The 25203-nt window shown below is 40.7% G+C and overlaps 1 protein-coding gene and 1 long non-coding RNA gene across 2 annotated transcripts; one reads left to right on the top strand and one right to left on the bottom strand.

Moving 5' to 3' along the window:
- The first annotated feature begins 239 nt into the window (after positions 1-239).
- Positions 240-700, top strand: LOC132447582 (uncharacterized). The gene is made up of 2 exons (XR_009523125.1): positions 240-375; positions 458-700. It is a non-coding gene; the product is annotated as an uncharacterized LOC132447582 (long non-coding RNA).
- An 18-nt stretch (positions 701-718) lies between these two features.
- LOC132448019 (putative nuclease HARBI1) lies at positions 719-1428 on the bottom strand. Its single transcript, XM_060039082.1, is given in 3 exon segments — positions 719-888; positions 891-1085; positions 1156-1428. Coding segments are annotated over 3 exon segments (624 nt in total). The 5' UTR covers positions 1415-1428.
- Between the last annotated feature and the right edge of the window lie 23775 nt (positions 1429-25203).

Below are 25203 nucleotides of genomic sequence, written 5' to 3'. Positions count from 1 at the left end.
GCCCGAAAATAAATGTTGTTCTACATTAAAAAACAGAATGAGTGGCAACATGTTGCTGCGGCAGTGAACGCTGTCAGTGGTACGGATCGCACAGTACCAGAATTGAAAAAGAAGTGGTCATTTTCCTCACGCACAGCACATGTTTATAATTAATTGCTCAAATGTTACTGGTCGTATAGTGAAGATCATTATTACAGGTGGGTGCAAAGCAGAGGCTGTCCTCACAGAGCCAGAGCGTGACTGCAACTGGAGGGGGACCCAGTACTCCTGACCTAACACAAATTGACACGAAAGTTGCATCCATAATTGGCACCGCAAGCGTGAGTGGCATCGTGTCCGAAAGGGAAGGAGACACTGACAACACAGAAGAACAAGGTAAAGCTGATTTCTGTTTTTTATAGATTTATTATCGATCATGTAGGCCTAGTGCAAGCTATTTTGCTTGTGCGTCCTCCAGACTCAGCGGTCGGTGGGGAGGAGGACGATGATGCCGGCGAGGGGCCCTCGGCCGCAGGTCATCCGGCTGCCCCCACCCCCAGCACCAAGCGTCAGTCCGCTGGTCGGGTCCTCACAGACGCAGTTCTGCAGCTACAGAGGGAAACGATAGATGCAGTCAACAACTTGACTGAGGAGATGAGGCAGATTCGAAATGTTATCACTGAAATTGCCACAATATTAAAAGATACTGTGAAAAAATGAACCTTGAGTCGTCTTCATTTCATAAACGCCGCATGACATCCGCACATACTCGTGCACCCTGTTGAAATCCGACTTGCCTCGGAGGGGGCTGGGCCTCCGGGTCAAGCTCGGGGGGAGGGAGGTCGGGGGGGAGAGGGATGCCGTTCCTCTGGGACAAATTGTGCAGCACGCCACAAGCCCTTATAATGCGGCACACTTTGGCAGGCTGGTATAAAAGCCTCCCCCCGACGCATCCAGAGCGCGCCACCGGCACTTCAGGAGGCCGATGGCGCGCTCCACCACTGAACGAGCACGGCCATGGACCTCATTATATCGTTGTTCCTCGGCGCTTTGCGCGTTCAAAACTGGGGTGAGGAGCCAGCGTCTCAGGGGGTATCCACTGTCCCCTGCAATGCAGAAAATCCTTAGTTATGTCAAGAACCACAATGTTACATTCCTCTTTAAAAAAAAACTCACCTAGAAGCCAGCCATCCCGCCCCGCGCCTGCCTGTAGTCTGTTCCCTACACTACTGTGCGTCAGAATAAAGGAATCATGTGTTGCACCAGGCCAACGTGCCACTATGTTTGTCAAGTTCATATGGGCATCACATATAACTTGAACATTAATAGTGTGCACGTGCTTGCGGTTGACGTAAGCGAACTCATGTTCAGATGGAGCCCTTATAGCAATATGAGTGCAGTCAATTGCGCCGATTACGTTTGGGAAATCGGACATTGCTGCAAATTGCCTTTTAATCTTGGCCTGTTCTTCCACTGTGTAGGGAAACCTTATGTATCGACTGCCCATATGTATGATGCCACTCTAAACGCTGGGCATTAGGGCACTGAGGGATGGCTGTGATATACCGGATCTACAGGGTGGAAAACAAACAAAATTAGCACAATTATGCTTAAGCATAATTGTTGTAAGATGCAGCTATATGAAACACTTACCTGTGTTGCCAAATCTCCTTTTCCTCCAAACCATGCGTACGCATGGGTCAGAGTTTGCTTAGGGCTGCGCATTCTCCTGCCAAGTTAGTTTTTCATAGATCACAACCTTGGCGTGAAAAGTCACGTACGCAACTTTCAGCCCCGTTTTGTGCGTACGCAACGGTTATAAATGAGACCCCAGACCAGTCCAGCTTTCTGTCCTTGAGTACACTTTTTTCAACTCCTCTTACTGTAATATATATTCTATATTATAAACTGTAAAACAATGCCTTAAGTTCACAACCTCAAGTGAAAGATTAATGTCTGTATAGTAAATTATTAAATGGTCTCGGTCCATACCTTTTTACTAGAAGCACTCTTAGTTTCCTCATGGAGGCATGGGTAAAGGTAAATTATTATTTTTTGGTGGCCAACTTACAACACACTTACCCCTAAACCTGGAACAATTTGAATTGGTTGTACAGTAATTGTTGTTTTTGTAATATTTGGCTTCTTCTGCCTTCTTCTGTGTGCGTGTGCTCGTGCAAGTACATGTATGTATGTGGGCATGTGTGCTTAGCTTTGGCGTAAGCTTTAAAGTTCAGATGTGTAAAATGTAGGTGGCCACCGTGCTATCCAATGACTAAGTTGTTCTATCCTGGCATGTATTGTGTTGGGTGCCAGTAGCTACTTACAAAATGATGTCTATGAAAGCATTGATTAGCCAAGTGTCCGGTAATAAGGTTCCCCCAGTAAACACAAGTCAACGGTCCGTTGACTTTGGTATTTTTATTAATAGGGAAGAACAGGCACAGTGCCCAACAGAAACCAATAGGCTCTGTGGCAACGGGGAAACCTCCAGTCACCTTCCCGGCAACGCCGGTCTCCTCCGAGGGGGGAAAGTACATGCCTTGACGTCGCTCGAGAGTGCACTGTCACTCCCACAACAGCCGCCGCTGCCGGGAAGAGTGTTTTGGGGCGTTGCGCTGGCACTCCGGGCACGCCTGACAGTACTGGGTGACATCCCTCTAAACCCTGGGGAAGTAAAAGCGGTCTAGGATTCTGTCCCTAGTCTTGTTCACGTAGGGGCGGGGCACCACCCACTGCTCGGTCATGACTCCACTCCCTCTCTACTACCCGATGAAGCAGGCCCACGCTGGTGCTGGAATGGGAGAGGGGTAGCCTACTAGCCTACTGGCTGTCATGGGCTAGGAGTGGACAGGGCTCAATGAGTGGTTCGGGGCCCCCCGGTCGGTGGAAAGTCAGAGAACTTATGAGCAGGGAGCCCTCCGCCCCTTCTGTTCCGTGGCAGTCCCAGTGTCTGGGTTGCCTGGGGGGCCTCCTTGTAGCCTCCCATCAGGTGCTATGGTGTGCCCGGCGGTGTGGGGGGGGCGTCCCTCCTGGGGACGTCGCCCTCTCCGGACCACTCTGATGGGGAGGAGTGGGATACTTGGGCGCCATAGGCCGGTAGGAACAGGTCGGCCTCGTCTCCTCGGCTGGGGTCCGGGGGGGGGGGGGGGGGGGGGGACCCGGGCTTCCAGAACCGTTGGAAGATGGGGCAGTCTCTCCCTGTGCAGGCAAAGGGAGATGGCACGACCCCGACCTGTGTACCGTGCATGCCCCTCGGGGGGGTCTGCGCGGCCACGTGGCCCGTGGCACTGCGGTCAAGTGAGCCGCCATTCGTTCATCCGCGGTTAAACCAGCCGTCACACAAAATCTTTGTGCGCCTTTACTCTAAACAGCCTTTGGGTGGTATCTCGCAACGTTTTCAAAATAAAACCCTTCACCTACGTGTGTAGATATATAGAACACTAGCTGTCTTACGGCGGCATCTAGAATGTCAGCACTTGCGGACATCTTGCCAGTCAGCTGCTCACCCATAACATTGTGTTGGTAGTGGTACTGTATGTACTTTATAAATAACCATAACTTGCTACATTTTCAACCGTTTTACCAACGGTTTGGTTTATTACAAACCTTATTAACGTGGTTATAATATTGTACCTATTTTACAACATTTCAATTTTTTTTTAATCAAACATAATTATTCATCAGTATCAAGTATGCAGTGCCGTAACTACATCTCTGACGTTTATAACAAAACAAACCGTTTGAAAATGTAGCAAGGTGGTTATGGTTATTTAAAAAGTACACCCATAACAAGTCAACACAGTGTTATGGGTGAGCAGCTGACTGTGGCAAGTTGGCCGCCAGTGCAGACCTTCGACTCCATTGGCCAGCAGAATATGCATGTGTACGTTTTTCAAATGACATTTTCTCTAAATCTATACTGTAAAATAACATGGTTCCTTGCGTACAAGTAGTCGGAACAACAGTTAGTATGGTCATATCAGTCAGTGCCTGAACTTATGTGAAATTCGGTCTATAGCCCACTTCAAAGTGCTGACATAATGCAATTTTGCAAAGGCGAGAATATGCATGTACGTTTTTCAAATGACATTTTCTCTAAATCTATAGAGTAAAATCAAATGGTTCCTTGTGTACAAGTAGTCGGTACAACAGTTAGTATGGTCATATCAGTCAGTGCCTGAACTTATGTGAAATTCGGTCTATAGCCCACTTCAAAGTGCTGACATAATGCAATTAGCAAAGGCGAAAATATGCATATGCGAATTTTTCAAAGGTCATTTTCTCGAAATTATTCAAAATCTATACAGTAAAATAACATCGTTCCTTGTGTACAAGTAGTCGGTACAACAGTTAGTATGGTCATATCAGTCAGTGCCTGAACTTATGTGAAATTCGGTCTATAGCCCACTTCAAAGTGCTGACATAATGCAATTTTGCAAAGGTGAGAATATGCATGTGTACGTTTTTCAAATGACATTTTCTCTAAATCTATACTGTAAAATCAAATGGTTCCTTGTGTGCAAGTAGTCGGTACAACAGTTAGTATGATCATATCAGTCAGTGCCTGAACTTATGTGAAATTCGGTCTATAGCCCACTTCAAAGTGCTGACATAATGCAATTAGCAAAGGCTAAAATATGCATATGTAAGTTTTTCACCTAATGTTCTAGGACGGTACTTCTCTGCTACAGACTTCTCTTGGCGGACCTACATTTCAACAGTATATGGTATAAACTCTTCCCTCCTGATAATCTCACCTGTCAATCAAACAGACTAACACTGTTTGATATTAAAATAAACAAACAAGAACTAATGATATTTCCTGAATAATCTGCTATTTGAGATCTGAGAGACCTGCATTAATGTTGTCCTGTTGTCATTTACCAAGTATGAAAATAACCCTGACTACTTGAAATATAGCCCATTGTAAATTATTATATTCCACTATATTCTTTAATAATCCGTGTATGGTTCGTTGTTTGAATATTCCGATTTAAAACAAAATCAGAAAAACCAAATAACAGAGTCGTTTTTTGGTTTTTCGGATTTGGTTTTGAAACGGAAAAATGGCAAAAGGAATAAACAAATAAACGGCAGTTGCTTGTTTTGTTTTTGTGATATTTAGATAAAACCACAATGAATGCCGGGAAAAAATCTGTGTATGGTTCGTTCTTTGAATATTCAGATTTAAAACCAAATCAGAAAAACCAAATACCAGAGTCGTTCTTAATCCGTGTATGGTTCGTTCTTTGAATATTCCGATTTAAAACAAAATCAGAAAAACCAAATAACAGAGTCGTTTTGGGGTTTTTCTGATTTGGTTTTGAAACGGAAAAAGGGCAAAAGGAATAAACAAATAAACTGCATTTTTCTGTTTTTTAAATCAAAACGGGAATACTGAATAATCCAGTTGCTTGTTTTGTTTGTATGATATTTAGATAAAACCACAATGCCGGGAAAAGGGCACGTGGTTTTAAAAAAATACATATTAAGACGTTTCAAACTTTCCATTGAGTCTCGCATACTACAATGGCCAGCTTTATTGTTTTCCGTGCATGGGAGCCGGCGACTTAGTCTGCGAGTAGACGATGACCGTGGAGAAGATCGCCATGATATTCCAGGTGGCTGTTTACTAAGAAACCTAGCTGGTCATAAAACATTAAAATACATCTAAATGACAAGTAGCATACATATTGTACAATAGGCTACATAGAAGAAGGAACTAGATTTCTTCTTCGAAGGTTGTGCTCCACACATAACCTCCTCACCGTCATAACGGAGCACGACATTTGAAAATAAAATATATAATGGTTAAGAGAATAGCAAATAAAAATAGGATTTTATTAATATTAGTAGTACGTTTATTTTGGGCTGACATGATTCATTCACAATTTATTTTTTAGCATACCTGGAATCCTATGTGCATTCCATGACTGCACAACCCTGTCTAGCCCAATCTGGCTGAGTTGGCACGTCAGGTTAGACACACAGAACTTCACTGTGTTGTCCTGCATGTCTATGGCCTCTTGGTCAGTCAGGTGCACCAGGGCCTGCTTCAGTGGGTAGTTTACCCGGTTATTGACTTCAGGCCAAATCCGCTCCACCCTAAGATTCTGTTGTGAACACAAAATTCAGTATGTTTGAAAAATAAGTGAGGGCGATAATCAGCTTAAAATGAATAGTAACTGCTACTAATAGTAACTGCTAAATATTTTGTTCGAAGCTGTGGACAAATGCTGACATATTCAGATGCTTCAGATTCCATTTGACACAAATTCTGTCAGTTTTCACTGTGGCCATATAATCTGATCTCACCTTTCGTCTCCCTTTTTAGTAGTAATACAAAGACGTACCCTTGAAGATGTAGTCTGCAAGTATGGTTGCCTGCTGAGGTTCAACCCGGTATCACGCGATTGCGTGCTCCTGCGCACAAACGTTAATCTATTGAAGCGTGTTCCAGAGCACGATAGTCCGACTTTTTGCGTGTTACACAGAACGAAATGTAAACCAATGCATTCTGAATGGGAGTGTTCTAAGACAATTAACGTGCTCCACAAAACGGTACGAGAGAGAGAGAAAGAGAGAGAGGGAGGGACAGAGAGAGAGAGAGAGCAAGAGAGGCTTCAGAAAGGGTGTGCGCAGATAGTAGGCCTACAGTGCACCCTAGTTATGTTTATGCCAAAACCACAAATGCTATATGTATATATATATATATATATTGCCTAATTATATATATTGCCTATATATATGTATAGGCTATATATATAATTAGGCTATAATTATATTATTTAGCGTGTAATGAGACAATCTATAGCCAAATTGTCGAAAATGCCCGAGAATCTTCGGGGATATCAGCATGGGAAATCGGCGAATCAGACCCATGAACCTATAAAGAAAGACGTCATCTCAAGCGGGAGAGAACGTTTGCGGTGCTGGTTTGTGTCACGTAAGTACAGGGCTCTCATGTCTCATGCATTCGGCGTGAGACACACGCAATTCAACCCATGCACACGCTCAAACCTGTGCCGTGTTCCAATACCCGTACTGTCCGTACTTACTAGCCAAAATTTGAGTAAGATCCGGCGAAAAGAAGTATACTTCAAGGACCCGGATGCCGTACTCAAAACGGGCTAATCCTGAAGTGTGGATCGAAGGACACTACCCGTACCTGCCCGTACTCAACGGCAGCCATCTTAGCTACGTAGCGGAAGAGGCGGAGCCAGGCTGAGCCAAAGTCGGCGCATTTTCCACATAGCCTGCATTAATAGAGTCATTTTGTAGTTTTTATAGCTGCTAGGCGTAAAGAGTTCACCGTTCAAAGCGGGATGTTTATTGCGGGGGAGTAGCCACGGCGGCAGTCGTGATCGTAATTTCCGGTTAGTGCACCACGGAGTATTCGATTTGGAACAGCACTCACATCTGAAAAAATAACGTAGTAGATAGTGCGGATAGTATACTTCCTTTAAGTATACTCATGGAAGTACGGGTATGGTCTCACGAAAATACGTGACACTGTCACGTTATTTAATCTATTGAAACGTGATCAGGGACACGTAGGCCTATTTTCTAAATTTTGTATTTCAATTGGAAGTAGGCTATTTGTCGTGTCACTAAGCATGACTTCCAAACTAAGGTTCTGTCCGGGAGCGTTCTCCCTAATGTCCCTTATGGAGCTCCGTACAGATCATTCATTGTTGAAAATTGTCTGTGATAACTAACAAATGACAGCTTTTGGCCACCCGGTTCTACTTTCACCTTTGATACTGAGAAATTGTGACAATACACGGATAGGCCTACATTAAATGCAGGTGCGCTGCTCTGTAGGCAAACCGCGAAGGAAAAAAGGGTAGCTGCTTCATCTGTTCTTTTTAGAATTGTATGTCTTGATGTTTATTTTATCTAGCCATCTATTCTCTTGTTTTTGGCTATGTGAATGAACGTCCGCGTCGATGCCTCGATCGCAAGTCCAGTGTCGCGAGCGGACGTTGCCATGACATCTAGAAATCATACCGTATTTAATGGGTTGTAGTGAGTGTAACATAATTCACCTACAGTATTTTGTTATGTGTTGTTCTTTCAATTGTGTTAGGCATGTCGTTTACTGTCTTGGTGGTTCAGGGATCGCTGTCCCTTTTAAGGATTACGAGCGTCTCATGACGTCAGAGCCCATGCGAGATTTGTTTACCTTCAGCACGTTTTGATTTCCCGTTTCTCTCTTACTAAATAAACGAGTCACAGACACAACTGTGTGCTCAACGTGCGAAATTGTGTCTCTCACTTATGGCAATTTCCACAGGGTTATCATTAATATTGATGTGTAGGGGTTGTTTATAACTCGTGAATAATATTGTTTAGACCACGGTCTGGGGGAATACTCTGATTCTGATTGGCTGCAGTGCGTGCATTAACTCCTGATATAGCCCTACAGACACCTGCTAAGTAGTTCCAGTCAGTGTTTAGATTCTCTGCCCGAGCCCGACGCGGGCCGGGTCGGGCCGATATTTCCTACCACTATACTCGGGCCGGGCCTTTGATCGAGCGTTTTTATTTTTATTTTACCATTGGTTTATTGGCCTAATCTGAGGAGAAATCTATGCCATAAACAGAAATATTATAGGCCTTTATTACACGGGTCTTCTCAATGCCGTGGAACGCTCCGTTCACTTGCATGGGTAGTAGTCCGGTGACTTGTCTACCCCAGCGTCTACCGTTGCTAAGCGACGTCACCGTCTTTGCGGACAGATTATTTCTCTGCTGATCACTACAAATGGCCAAAAGACTTGTATCCCCCCCCCCCCCCCCCCCCTAAATAAATACTATAGCAGAGTTATTATTATTGTTATTCTCATTCAACTTGAACATGTGTTTTTACAGTAGAGTGGTGGAGGGATGACGTATGTTGGCCAACCCGGAAGTGAGCGTCGCCCTGGATTCCCTTGACAAAAAGCCAACGGATTTTGGATTATTATAAATTGAAACAATTTATTCAATAAATATTTGTGAGATGTCATTACTCATTTGTGAGATGAGTTTGCTTCCTATTTATGTCGAGTATACACCCCTACTTACTGTCCACAAGCATCCCCCCCATATGGATTTGGAGAATTGTTGCCACGTCCCAGTGGTGGAGGTATCATATATATGAAAGAGGGCATTCAATTATACTATAATGATCAATTAGGAGGCCGAAGCCCTAAAGGAAGTGATGCAATAGGTGACTGAGGGTCAACATTTGAGAACCCCTTTTATCAAAGGGGGTCTCAAAGGACTCATACGCTTCAACAGCGGCTGCAGCAGAAGTGTTGAGACGAAAGATGATATCAAGACATTTATAGAATATTCCCATTCACATGATTCTTCGCACGACCTGCAGGTTGGAGAGACTGAAATAACCCCCAAAATGAGTAATAATGTAAAAGCCCCACAAATTGCTTGAACTATTTATTTCATTCCATTGTTTCGTTGATATGGATTATTGAAGTTTCAAGCATATGGATTTAATGCAATATCCACAAACAGTTCAAAATTGTACCATTGAAATGTCTTGTTTATTGTATTAACCAGTTCATTTCTCTTTTGTGAAAGTCACCAAAAGTCAAACGCAAGGTCACAGGCTAACAGTGGAGCTGTGTTGGGAACCAGCAGCCAAGAGCTTCCATGGAAACTTTCTACCCATGTTAAATAGATTTAGTTGGCAGTTCCTTTTCTGCCCATTCTTTTTTAAACTTGTGGAAGCACTTTGCAGTACTGGGAGACACCATTTCTAACGGCAATGGAGCTAGATTCTAAAAATATCAAAAGATTCCCAAAGCAAATACCTTTAACCCATAGTTGTGTTTTATCAAATTAAAAAATTTCAGAGTTTCATTGACCACAAATTGAGCAGAAATATTTTGCATACAAATCTTTAAATAGTTTAACCACAGAAAAATACATTTGTTAATTTTTTTTATTAGTGAAGCCACAAGTTTTGCACATTATCCAAACAGAATACCTGAAATGTTGATATTTCAGCCCTTTCGGGTTAAAACAAGAGAAATGGACAACCTAACAAGAGTGAAAAGATGGCGATAGAAATGGACAAGCTTGCGTGCACAAATATGCAACTAGAATTGCAAGGTTCACAGCCCAGTTGCATAAGTGGTCACAACCGTTGGATTGTAAGCAAAGGTAAAAAAAAAAAAAAAAAAACTTCCACAAACTAGTCAACATGGTCAATTGAAAGCCTGTACAAAACGACCCTGGAATAGTCAAATGCAGCTTTACTGCGGATGAATTAAGCCAAATTGCATAAACATCCAATGGTAAACAGTATACAAATGCAATCAAGGTTGCACTCACACTAGGCCATCTGGCCGTGACCGTCGCAACTGTGGCCTGGCCACGGTAGGCTCTTGTACATACGCCATCAGGTCGCTAGCATCCAAACAATTCTACCAAACCTTAACCAACTAGTGAAAAATGGAACAAAACTTTAGCACACACCCAGTGACTAATCACCTTGTCCAGGGGTGTTCCAACGTGGTTTACCAGAGGGCCTTGTGGACTTAAAGTAAGCCACACATTTGACAGAGACAGCACGGAATGACGTTAAACTAAGCTAATCTACAGGTTACTAGTGCTAGTGCAATTACATGAGCATTTTGCACAATATTTGTACTCCAATGCTACATAAAGCAGGCTTCTTCAGAAACCCATAGCCTGCTACATTGAAGGGCAACTGTAACAAATCCTGACCAAGACCAAAAGATGGCTCTGGAAGCCACTACGGCCCACGCAGCAGATTACTGCGTGGACCGTGGTGGCTTCCAGATCAACCCTTCGGTGGACCATTCATACACATGTATTCCGAGGATGTTTTGAAGACACTGGAGTCCCATGGCACTAGATTACTTTGAAGACTAAGTTGGTATGGGGGGGCCCAAAGGGGGCCCCCCCATAGATCTTGTCAGTCATCTAACACCTGTTAAGAAAAACACACACACATCACAAGATACAAATCAGCAAAGCTAGGTTAACAAACAGCGGCGACATGCATGTCAAGGTACAAAGAGCAGGGATACTGATGGCTTGTGTCTGAGGAGACAGCCCAAAAACGTCAACATTTAATAAAGGAAAATAACTTTTACTCACTGCGGTGGTCTGTTTCGAAGTGCCATGTTGGTAGCAATATTTGTCTGGGCTGTTCAGTCAAATGCCCACAAAAACAAACACGCAACAACGCATACTTTCAGTTTGTATAAAGTGACAATAGTGATCTGCAATCTAGATCGAAAACTTTCAACCCTCACAAAACTCAACCTTGATTGACGCAGGCCGATGCGAAAAGTAATCCAAACCCATTGTGTTCACCTTTAATAAAGGGGTGCGTGACAGGTGATCTCAATTAAGAGCTAATCAGAAAGAACACACTGATCTGCCATGAGTGAGATGTTCAAAACGAGGACGAGGATTTAACGGAATTGTTACCATTCAAATTCAAATTTCTTTATTATTGGATAGGGTATGATATCAATGATTTGGGCTTTGAGTAGGCCTATATTTCTTAAATATATTTCTTAATTTTTTTCACCCCTTCGCCTTTTGAATATGAAATCTATAATCTCAGCCTCTCTATAATTTGCCCAACACATTTTATTGTTCAAATAAAATCCCATCCTTATTTTGCCATTCATATTGAATCTTTACCGTCTTTCATTGTACAACACAATCATCTAATAATTATTCATAACGCTCTTCCATCTCCTTGGCTGCATTAAGACGAGGCTCGGGTCAGAGCGAAGATCGGGATCCACACATGATAAGGGATAAAGTTATTTATTAGAATAAAGTAAGTATCATGAAATCTGTAAAGGTATTAGTGTAGCGTATGGAAGATTAGAAAATGTGCGATTATATGGTTTGGACAGAAAACCAGTACCAAAATCACAAGGACCGACCGAGCCAGAACGGAGGAAACTTACCCAGACAGACAAAACAAATACTGGGAACAAAAATATTTTGTAAATCTAAATTAATTTCCATCTACATTTACTATATATTTGGTGTAGATTTATCTACATTAACTATATATTTGGTGTAAATCGATCTACATTTACTATATATTTGGTGTAAATTGATCTATTTACTATATATTTGGTGTTAATTGATCTACATTTACTATATTTTTGGTTAAAATGTATTTATATTCACTGAATATCTGGTGGAAATCTTTTTATATTTACTGAATAAAAAATATGTCGACTCATATTTGAGTACATTTCTACTAAATTCAACACATTTACACTGCTATAGTTACTGATCCATACCTAAACCAAATGTTTTAATTCCACTATCAATTGGCATCACAGGAATATAAATCTATTCAATAGTATTAATTGTCACTTTGTTGCCATAATTTTTCTATGCATAATCCACTCAATATCATGCATTTACTAAAGAAGGCGTCAAAAGATACACATGTATAACCATAAAAGCATGTTAACATTTATTTCTGGAACTTTGTCTGAACATGTTTATCTAACATTTTTCAGGTGCAATAAATCTATTTTTTTTGAAAGAGGGGTTATTTGGAAAAAGGCAGAAATTTAACAAACTGCAGAGTGTATTTTTACATGCGCCAAACGAAATCATCAGGGCCAATATCTTTTACAAACAGCTTCAATTTGCATTCCTTTACAGTGAACAAAGATTAAGAACAACGGCCTTTGCCAACTCTAAGTAAAAAACATTATGCCACTCCCCTGAAATGAGTATGGTTATTTGGATTTTTCAGAACAATCAACTGCAGCACAGAAAATCAGGCATTGAACAGAGCCTTCAGTCCGCTTCTCAAGCTTAAACTAGTAGCTTATTTTTGAGGCTGTTCACTTTTGGGGACAGCTTCGAACTATCCAGTTCGAGAAAGAGCTTCTGGAAGGCCTCAAATGTGTACCTGAGCTCCTTGGGATAGTCCAGATTCACTGCGTATGCTAATCCAACGAGCATGGAGCAAGCCCTTGGCATGTTACTCAGAGCCAGGGGCGTTGCAAGGTAGTGTGGGGGCCCCAAGCAAGAATTCTTAGGGGGCCGATTGTTGACGGGGGGGGGGGTATGGAGCGATTTTTTTATTTTTTTGGGGGGGCCTTTTGGGGGCCCTAGTAGTGGCCCGGGGCCCCAAGCAATTGCCTGGTATGCCTAATGGGACGCGGCGCCTCTGCTCAGAGCGCTCAGAACTTTGATGCCATCCACCACGATACCAACGTCGGGATCTTCCGATGTACTAGTCTTCAAATTGTAGATTTTCATGTTTTGTAGAGCAAGGTCCTGTGACACAACGTCTTCATCAGCATCCTGAAATAGCAAACACATTACAGCAAAATATTAATGACCAAATTGAACATCTCCTAAAATGCTTCAAACCCTTTGACAATTAAAAGGCAAGACTGTCCGTCTATTTTGCCATTTGTCACATTGTTATCCAAGATTAGTTAAAAAAGCATCCAACCAGCTTATTAACAAATGATATAGCACTGTGAGCTCATTCTTGAAGCTTAAAGTCATCCTAAGCAACTTATTTTAGAGGTTACTTCAGTCTCTGTAAAAATGTCTCTCAACTGTTTTGTGAGTTCTCAGGAAGAATATAAAGAGATAGGGAGTTTTAAGTAAAACGTATTTCTGCAGTAGTAATTTAAAATTGCCAAAGTGTATTTACATGTTGTATTTCAACATGTACTTTTACTTACATCATACTCTTTTAAGAGTTCATCTGTCGATTCCCCAAGGTACACCATCAAACATCGAATGACAACATCTCTTGTCACGTGGATGCTTCGATTGCTTGGAGCCTGAAATGAAAAAATAAGCATTATTCTACTTCATTTAAGAATGCTCGATTCTGATTGGCTGGGAGGGGTGCATTAATCCGGCATATTGCCCGCTGACTTGTCGGTTCTACTTGCTGCAGACTGAGCACAGTAGATCAATACGCCGCTTGTATCGTTTTCTATCACATACATTTCCAACATGAGGTCCATAGTAAAAATAAACCAAGGAGTGCATGTTTGATCGATCGTCATTAAAACTGACTTGATACGAATGTAGCAACTACGTTATTAAACTAGTTATCAGATCCAGCCTAGTGTGGTTGCTATAGAAACGAGTTACCTACAGCTGAGCTAACGTTATTCACCGTAGTTAAAGTTACTAAAGGGAACTACTTTTCGAGGGAGATGAACTTAAACAGAGTATACATTTAATAAGCATGCATTACGAATACGAAAAAGGCTAATTATTAAAGTATTTGAATTGTTTTATTATGTTGGCCGGCGCGAAGTAGAATAAACGGAATAATCACCTCAAGGCAGGGCAATAAACGGTTTGATATGCCCGGCTCGCGGAAGGTTACCGCCCGAGACGAAGCCGTCCACAGGAAAATGAGTATAAGTAGATCATTTGACGTGTCTTAAAAGCATTAAATTGCATATAACAGGAAAATAGTTCAAAATAATAGCTCAACATAATTGTCGCATTGAGCTGACCACTTTGTCCTTTTGGTCGAGGCAAACCGGCCTCTGTATTGTAGGCTACGACCGAGTATTAGGGCCACACGTGAAGAAAAAAAATATTTCTGCCGTGACGAGATTAAAATCGACACGTCGACTTTAAAGTCATCATGTCGACATTAAACTCGAAATGTCGAGAATAAAGTTGAAATGTCATGTCGACTTTAATCTCGACGTGTCGACTTTGAACTCGAAATGTCGAGAATAAAGTTGAAACATCATATCGACTTTAATCTCGACGTGTCCATTTTCCGTTCCTCTGTCAGCACGCAGACGCTCCGGGCATCCTCCCAAGCGTGCAGCGGATGACACGAATTGCATTGACGGTTTTAGTCGCTATATTGTTTGGATGGAGGCCTACACCACAAACAATGACCCCAGGGTTATTGCCGACTACTTCGTGTCATCCGCTGCACGCTTGGGAGGATGCCCGGAGCGTCTGCGTGCTGACAGAGGAACGAAAAATGGACACGTCGAGATTAAAGTCGATATGTTGTTTCAACTTTATTCTCGACATTTCGAGTTTAATGTCGACGTGACTTTAAAGTCGACGTGTCGATTTTAATCTCGTCACGGCAAAAATATATTTTTTCTTCACGTGTGGCCCTAATACTCCGTCGTAGTACTGACTTCGAATCACAGCAACAAAGCTTAATTTTGACGTTACAGCAGAGCAGAGTAAGGTTGACATTATTGGTAACAAACGCGAAACAATGTTCACATGCTACTGCATCTTGGTTTAACAGTATCTGTTAACGAATATAATGAAAAGTTATTTACCTTTTGGGAAGTGGCAGTCCCAGAAATGTGCTGACTGCATGTGCTGACAGACGTCCATGTGGCGCAAAATGCCCGCTCGGCGGAAGTGTAAGGTTATAAGAGCCAAAGACCAGTGCTGATAAAATATAATTAAATACTACTAAGGGGATCACAGCAGATTTTTTTCGGACATAAATAGTAAAATACAATCACCTAATAAAAAACATTAAATTGATTGAATTCAGCTAAATGTGTATCCAAACTGCTTTAAGTCTTTTTTATTATGTAAAGGTTGCTACTGTTTATTTATCAAATATGAATTAACCCTATTCCCTTTTTTTTTTACTGTGTAAAATGATTAAAACCAAAGATCTCTGAATGGGTCAAATTTATAGATTTTATGGAACTTTGATCGTCCTCATAAAATACAATTAAATACTACTAAGGGAATTACAGCTGATTTTACTCCATCAAAAAATACTAAAAAACAATTAATAAAAACACAAAAGGTATTGAAAACCACTCAATGTGATTCAAAACTGCACAAAGTCTTTTTTATTACATAAAGGTTGCTATCTTTTATCTATTGAATATTAATTAACACCAGTCCCAGTTTTTAAAAGTGCATCTGTTGCCTGAAGATTCTTTGTTTGTCTCCAACAAAACCTTCCAAACAGATGAATCATTGGCTCATCCCAGAAGTGTCAAATTACTTTTGTGTGTCAAAACGGGCAGGGTTGTCGTGGACTCCTGAAAAATACTATGGTTGTTTTGTATGTAGAATAAAATGCCATTGTACATTTAAAAAAAAAAGGGAAGACTTTCACAATGCAGGATTCTGGGAATGCAGTGATGGAATCCCGATAACACCTGTTCCCTAATAAATGGGCTCAAGATTCTGAGTCTGCCTGCAAGAGGTTGTGTGTGTGTGTGTGTGTGTGTGTGTGTGTCAGTGTGTGTATGTGTGTGTGTGCGATTGCGTGCTCCTGCGCACGAACGTAAATCTATTGAAGCGTGTTCCAGAGCACGATAGTCGTGTTACACAGAACGAAATGTAAACCAATGCATTCTGAATGGGAGTGTTCTAAGACAATTATATCTGTACGGAGCTCCATAAGGGACATTAGGGAGAACGCTCCCGGACAGAACCTTAGACACGACAAATAGCCTACTTCCAATTGAAATACAAAATTTAGAAAATAGGCCTACGTGTCCCTGATCACGTTTCAATAGATTAAATAACGTGACAGTGTCACGTATTTCCGTGAGACCATACCCGTACTTCCATGAGTATACTTAAAGGAAGTATACTATCCGCACTATCTACTACGTTATTTTTTCAGATGTGAGTGCTGTTCCAAATCGAGTACTCCGTGGTGCACTAACCGGAAATTACGATCACGACTGCCGCCGTGGCTCCTCCCCCGCAATAAACATCCCGCTTTGAACGGGGAACTCTTTACGCCGAGCAGCTATAAAAACGATAAAAACTACAAAATGACTCTATTAATGCAGGCTATGTGGAAAATGCGCCGACTTTGGCTCAGCCTGGCTCCGCCTCTTCCGCTACGTAGCTAAGATGGCTGCCGTTGAGTACGGGGAGTGTCCTTCGATCCACACTTCAGGATTAGCCCGTTTTGAGTACGGCATCCGGGTCCTTGAAGTATACTTCTTTTCGCCGGATCTGAATTGGAACGTACTGCATACTCAAATTTTGGCTAGTAAGTACGGACAGTACGGGTATTGGAACACGGCACAGGTTCGAGCGTGTGCATGGGTTGAATTGCGTGTCTCACGCCGAATGCATGAGACATGAGAGCCCTGTACTTTACGTGACACAAACCAGCACCGCAAACGTTCTCTCCCGCTTGAGATGACGTCTTTCTTTATAGGTTCATGGGTCTGATTTGCCGATTTCCCATGCTGATATCCCCGGAGATTCTCGGGCATCTTCGACAATTTGGCTATAGATTGTCTCATTACACGCTTAATAATATAATTATAGCCTAATTATATATAGCCTATACATATATATAGGCAATATATATAATTAGGCAATATATATATATATATATATATTAGAGCTGTCAGTTAAACGCGTTATTAACGACGTTAACGCAAACCAAATTTAACGGCGTTAAATTTTTTATCGCGCGATTAACGTAATTATTTTATTAAAAAAAATAAATAAAACTGCTTCTTTGTTTTTGGCTCAAAACAAAGAAGCAGTAGCCTGACTGCTATGTTCAAATGACATTTGTTCAAAGCAGTCGTTTAATTGCACTATAGGCTCTTTTTTTGTATCGTCCTGTTTTGATCAGTATATGCCAATGTTGTTATCAATAAAAAAATCATTTGCACAAGGCAAGCCGATGCACTTCACCATGTTGATAAGAGAATTAAAATGAGAAGAATTATGGGACAAAAAAATCAAGGGATATTTAGCATAGAAAAATAATTTGCGATTAATCGCGATTAATAATAGTTAACAATGACATTAATGCGATTAATCACGATTAAATATTTTAATCGCTTGACAGCTCTAATATATATATACATATGGCATTTGTGGTTTTGGTATAAACATAACTAGGGTGCACTGTACTATCTGCGCATACCCTTTCTGAAGCCTCTCTCTCGCTCTCTCTCTCTCTCTCTCTCTCTCTCTCTCTCTCTCTCTCTCTCTCTCTCTCTCTCTCTCTCTGTCCCTCCCTCTCTCTCTCTCTCGTACCGTTTAGTTAATTGTCTTAGAACACTCCCATTCAGAATGCATTGGTTTACATTTCGTTCTGTGTAACAAGCAAAAAGTCGGACTATCGTGCTCTGGAACACGCTTCAATAGATTAACGTTCGTGCGCAGGAGCACGCAATCGCGTGATACCGGGTTGGACATGGATGAATCCCGTTTCCCATGGAATTTCCCTGAAATATGATTTTGTTCGACCTTGCAGTCTGAATTGAAACCGGTAGCCCAAACAAAGGAGGCATATTGCTGGAAGAGACAATCATGTGTGGAGCTGGTATATATTTATTTTCATAAAATTATTATATAATGGTCCTTTTCCCTTCCCCCCATAAAGTTGAAGGATTTAGTTCAAGCGGTGGACCCATGCATAACTGTTCAATTTGCCAAGCCAATGAGCTGGCTGGCTATGCATTAGATAGCTATTAAATATCTATGAATTAGATAGTCAATAATGGTTGAGTACCGGATATATAAATTAATTCGACCCTGGGCCTGTACCTAAAGCTACGCTTTGTTTGGCATGAAAGAGTGCAGTCAATTTTGAATTAAATACATATAATGCTTTTGGTGTAACAATAAATCCTATCGTAGGCGTTTTTTCTTGCTTCTGTACTGCTGATATTCTGGGTTATTGTATGGATTGAGTAGGATGGGCAAAAATATGCCATTGGCTTCAGCCTATTCCCTTTTCGGTTATGATTATATGAATTTTAATGTGTGAACGGGATTGGTGTAAATATATATGATGATGTCTTTGTCATTTGCATATCCACTCAATTGTTACGTTTTCTTCTTCATAACGTATGACCTAATGTATGAAGAAAATTATTTATTCATTCATTCATTCATTCATCGTATAATTTGTATTAAAGACACAGTTTGAAATCTGCCACCACTACCTTTGGTGTCATGATAGTTTTGTATTGTACCTGTAGCCAGGAACCGACAGCTGTAATCTTGAGATATTAAAAACAACTGCTCTGGATGTTTTGAATACTCGCTTCCTAGCTTACCAGGCCTTATTCACCTATAGCGGCCATCTTGGTTCTAAACGCTAGCTGGGTGGGGGAACTGAATGCAGAATTCCTCATTCAGTTCCCCCACCCAGCTAGCGTCAATGCTACATGCAGTGCTTTATGCCTGCACTGCCTATATTGTATGAAGTGTGCGTGTCCCTTTGAACACCATCACATCATCTTTCTGGATGCCACCCACATGATTTGAGATAGATGGAACCAAGATGGAACCACAATGCCCCTCTTGGAACATGCCCCTTGCCGAGGGGGGTTGCTGATTGGTGGAGGGGTCAGTGGCGTTTTCAGCCAGCTGCAGGAATCTGTCGCAGGCTCTCCCCTTGTTTGAACTGGCAAAAGAAAAGGGACAATCTGAAAATAACGCAGGTGAATGAAATCTTATCTAGAGTATTCCTGAAATTCCTAAATGCATTCATGACTCGGATCATTCATAATATCAGTTTGATATGCTTCATACAGTACTGATTAATTTGTTTTTTTTATTCATTCGAACATTATTTTTTGCTTACTTTGCTGGGAAGGAGAAATGTGTTATTGTTTAACATGTTTTCTAGGATACATTTTATACTTTGAAATACTTCTAACTTATATTTTGAGAAATAGGATAAACGCACTTTATTATATGTAAAACACAACATTTGTAATTATAGTATATCAATAAAACCAATAGTGTGAAATGCATATTAGGAATGCTGATTAAATATGCAGAGACTACAGAGAACTATTTTGTGGAGGGGTTCTATAAATATGAGTGTATACCCGGCAGAATCACACCCTGCCAAGCCCCTGAGAAGCCCCATGTCTATTATTACTGTCTACTAATGAGCTTCCACTTTTAGACCATTCATTAAAACGTTTAACTGCTCAGGTCAATCTCACTAACACACACACACTCAATCAGATTCACAAGAAAATGCACACACACACACGCCCGCACACGTATACACACACACCGGCAAACTGGCACGTATAACAAAACACATAAGCTTACATGTATCTCTATCATTTACTCCCAGTGGAGTGCATTTCAAATTGTTTAATTTTTTTACCGGATATATTTGCTTTCCAATATAATAGTTCCTTAACTGTATGGGGATTTCCTCTTGACCTGAATAAAAACAGGCCAGCATGAACTGCCATTTGAGTTGCAGAGTAGGTCAATTCTGGGTCAGAATAGAGACTAACCCCTTTAAATTCTAAATTATCTCCATAAAATATGTATGCATGGACACAAATATCATTTATTTTGTACGAGTTTGCCTCTTAGCATTGTAGTTAATAGAGTTGTCAAGAGGTTTCAAGGATTGGAGTTATTGTAATTCCATTATATGAAATGTTAAGAGATCACCTCTTTGACAATAAAAGCTCGCTATTTCCACCTGCTGGATACCGGGAGGTACGACAAACGTATACTCATCCACGCAAAATCCCACAATCGAACATTACGTCATACTGATTTTTAAGAGTAGGCCTAGATCATGTATTATACCTTCATACCAAGTTTGAGAGTCCAAGTAGTCCTAATTCAACAATTCTGACAAAGTGCCATCTTTTTTTTCTGTTCCTCTGGGGTTAACATCTTGTTCCCCTCTTACCATCCTATAAACATCTTCCGGTGTGTTTTGCCACATCCACACACACACGCACACGCGCGCACGCACACACACACACACACACACACACACACACACACACACACACACACACACACACACACACACACACACACACACACACACACACACACACACACACTCCCCGGTCCCGACCTCTTTATATGTGTGCACGATTCACGAGATAGACACAACTAGTGAGCTTGCTTTGATGGTTCTTTTGATCTTTACATGCCTTGTTTTACAGCAGAGTAATGTAAACGATTGCACAGATGAAGTTGTGTAATAAAGTTCCTCTGTGCTATTTTTAGAGGTGCCAGACATTTATTTTTGTGCATTTTGTCTTTATATATTATAATAGCATAGAATATAATGTTGGGGTCAGCCAGGCACCAGACATGTTTGTTCCCTCCAGTCAGTGGAATAATGAAAGTTATTTATTTTTTTTACCAAAAAGTCCCTGACAAATGTACAACAGAGGTGTATAAAGAAGTCTAGAAGTACATTATCTTCTTTTATTGTCTTCTGAGTCTTTCAACCAAATCTATTTCCAACAGGCAATTACCAGATTTAAAGGTACAATACATAACACTTATAATAATGAACTCCTAATGACACATAACAACTTCAGAAAGTCACAATGTGAACGCATCAGCCAAAAACAGGCATTGGCATTAAGGCTAACTATAGCCTGCTCTCGGCCGGTCCGGTATAAACAAAAGGTGTGTTTGGGTCATTATGGAGACTTTGGAACAATGGTCCTCTTTTTATTCTTAGCACACGGTCAGTCATTGTTGACCTTGTATGGATGTGAAAGAACAGGTTGGTTTATTCGGGTTTAAACTAAATTGCTACTTTCCCAACCCAAATTGCCGTTGCTCAGCTCCTTTCTCCCCTAATCAAGTGCCTGCACCTAAACGGTAGGATTAGACCAATGATAGCCTCTTTCCAGGAGAGCAGGCCTGATGATGTCACACTTGGCAGTCAGTCATTCAGGTGAAGAATACAAAGATGCCTTTTGATTGGAGTCGGAGCTAACCACCAAGGCATGTTCAATTTGCTACTTCATTCATTAGAAATTAGAGGTCAGATGAGATGTACAATAATATCATGTGTATTTTATTGATCCCACAAATTGTGGATGTCACAGCAGCAGTAAACAGAATGTACGAGATACACATTTCAAATAGCAATAGGCCAAAACATTTATTGAACATATATTTGCTTATACACAATATGAATAGTTGTACGTACTAATCTTAAGTACCTCAATATTGTATTTCATTCAAAGTTTGACATTGTCCATACGATAAATGTTCCCAGTGTGAGGTCATCATTGGAATCCTAGAATGTCATGACACGCATGCGTAAGAGGGAGTCTTCCATTGCTTTAAAAAAAAAAAAAAAAACTCAGGGGTGAAGTGCTACACCAGTCGATTATGCTGAGAGGTCAACATTTCATCAGCGTTTCATTTGATGTTTAATATGAAAACATGATTCCCTCATTGACAAATGTGCTATTAACCACATGTTGTGGTATTTGTGTCTATGACGTTAGATTTTCAATACATAATCCCTATTCTTCTCCTGAAATTAAATCTGCAAATCAATTGCATCATAGCTATATTATAATGTTTAGAGGGAAAGTACACACACACACACACACACACACACACACACACACACACACACACACACACACACACACACACACACACACACACACACACACACACCACAAACACACACACCACACACACACACACACACACACACACACACACACACACACACACACACACACACACACACACACACACACACACACACACACACACACACCACAAACACACACACCACACACACACACACACACACACACACACACACACACACACACACACACACACACACACACACACACACACACACACACACACACACACACACATTCACATTTTCTTCCTTACAGATTTCAGACAAATGATTCGTTTCCCTATTTTGTCTCACAACGTCGCTCAGTCTTATTCCTTAGAAATTCACAATGGACCATTTCAACTCTTGTTCCCACTGCCAACATAATGTACATTTCCCTCTGGTTTCTCACGCAGCGTGAGAAAGGTACACACATAAAATACGGCGTCATCCCGAAAAATACCCCGAGTGGTTGAAATAGTAATAATAATATAATAATAATAATAATAATAATAAAGTAATAACTGTGAGCGTTGTGATGCTGTTGCATTGCCTCACATTGTCAGAGATGATCTAATGATACACTGCCACGGGGAGTTCATATTTCGTGTAGGCAATTGCTGCACAGAATAAGGCCTATCTCGTCTTATTCGAAGTACTATTATGCAGGCTTAGTCCATACGAACGAAAGCATAACCAAATTCCTCATCTTCCTATTTGCATGGTTGACCATTGACCAATCAGTATTTACATTTACTCGTATGCATTGTGTACATTTCCAGAGAGAGAGAGAGAGAGCGAGAGAGAGAGGGAGAGGGAGAGGGATAGGGAGAGGGATATATATATATATATATATATAGAGAGAGAGAGAGAGAGAGAGAGAGAGAGAGAGAGAGAGAGAGAGAGAGAGAGAGAGAGAGAGAGAGAGAGAGAGAGAGAGAGAGAGAGAGAGAGAGAGAGAGAGAGAGAGAGAGAGAGAGAGAGAGAGAGGGAGAGGGAGAGAGGAGCTACATTGAGTTAACTTGTTTTATTCTGCCATCTAGTGGTAATATAGCGTATAGGTATGAATTCAATATTTAGTTTATGTTTGTATATTGTTTTAATTACATAAATTCAACACATAAACAAATCAAGCACAATGTTCATAATATAGTTCTACTATTTCAATGCATGTAATGCCCTACAAAAACATTCTGAATAAACCAAACAATTGTTTTTTCGTCATGCCACTATATGTAACCTTAAACTGGCTGTGTGTGTGTGTGTGTGTGTGTGTGTGTGTGTGTGTGTGTGTGTGTGTGTGTGTGTGTGTGTGTGTGTGTGTGTGTGTGTGTGTGTGTGTGTGTGTGTGTGTGTGTGTGTGGAAAATGTGCAAAATGTATTCAAAGTTATGTGTATATTCAAAGTATGTTAGCCAATTATGTAACAAATGGTGCGCGAAGTACAACCTACATCAACTAATGGATACCTGGTTCTACACTACACTGGGTCTGGAACCTATATACCAACTGAATTAGCAAATTCTAATTTGCCCATTTACTGGACATTGTTTATCAAAACTACTTAGTGGTCACAAACAGGTGGAACTTGTCCGGGGTCTGCTCTCACCAACAACCAAGTGTGGAAGGGACCCACATGGGGAGTGACAGATAATACACAGACCCTAGTGTTTTAAAATACGTTTAGAGGCCTCATAGGCTTACCCATGAAAGAAAACGTGAGTGATTGAAGATCATGTGAGATTGTATTGTTATAATGAATTCACACAGATTAAGTATCTAACAACTCACAGTTGAGTAGAATAGAATAAGACCTATTCAAAGATCAGATCATGTGTGCATATATGGACAGCTGTGGCGACTTCACTCAAAGCAGAGTCAGTAAACATAATTTGTGATTTGAAGGGTAACTCTTAGCCTATGACAACAAATCATATTTGGTGTTTCTGTCCCGACAGAGCCAGCGGGAGTAAAACCGACGGATTATGGCCGGCCTGACCCGCTTCAAGGGAACCGGACTGGCAGAGGGGTGTGCTATAAGAACACTGGAACACATTGTATTGTGGCATCATCAACTGACTAACAGAATTCTGGTCAGACTTTCATCAAAACCTATCTCAAAAAACAGCTTTCCCGTGGGAGGAAACCACTTCACTCACTTTAAAGTGGACATGTTTTAAAAATGCAAATTGGAAGATTGTGTTTTTAGTTTATTTATGACTCAGATAATGCCGTTCAAATTATGACAAATAAAATTTGTCATAATATTTTCATTTTCCACTTCTACTTCTTAAATATTGTCAAATTTCTAGGGCATTTTTTTGAAAATGCAAATACAATTAGATTTTTCCTTTCCTTTCCCTGCATTTGAATATTGTTCACTAGCAGGGCATTTTTGGAAAATGAAAATTAATTTTTCATCTTCATTTTCTTTATGATTCAAATTGGGAAAAAATAAAAAACATTAGTGCAATTGAATAATCATTTTCAAAATTGTTATTAGATTTTTGTCCTAAATTTTTTTTTTTCCGTCACCGGTTGTAGATGCCATGTCCTGCTCACAGATGGACCTTTTAAGCATGGTGATAGATATAAAGTCTTTTATTGAAAAATCCCTGGCAAGGATTCAAGTACTGCTTGTTAACCATTAATGCCATACAATAATAACAACATTAAAACTTGCAATAATAGTAACATTTTACATATAGGCCTATATACATTTTCTCTGTACTCAAAGACAAAAAAAACAAACAAAGTAGCAATAATAAGTCTCATAAAAATTAAACACATACAAATTAAACACTCAAACATACAAATGAAGAGGCAGCAAGA

The sequence above is a fragment of the Gadus macrocephalus genome, chromosome 19 (assembly GCF_031168955.1).
Source record: "Gadus macrocephalus chromosome 19, ASM3116895v1".
In the NCBI taxonomy this organism is placed as follows: Eukaryota; Metazoa; Chordata; class Actinopteri; order Gadiformes; family Gadidae; genus Gadus; species Gadus macrocephalus.
This window is presented reverse-complemented; position numbering and strand designations above follow the sequence as displayed.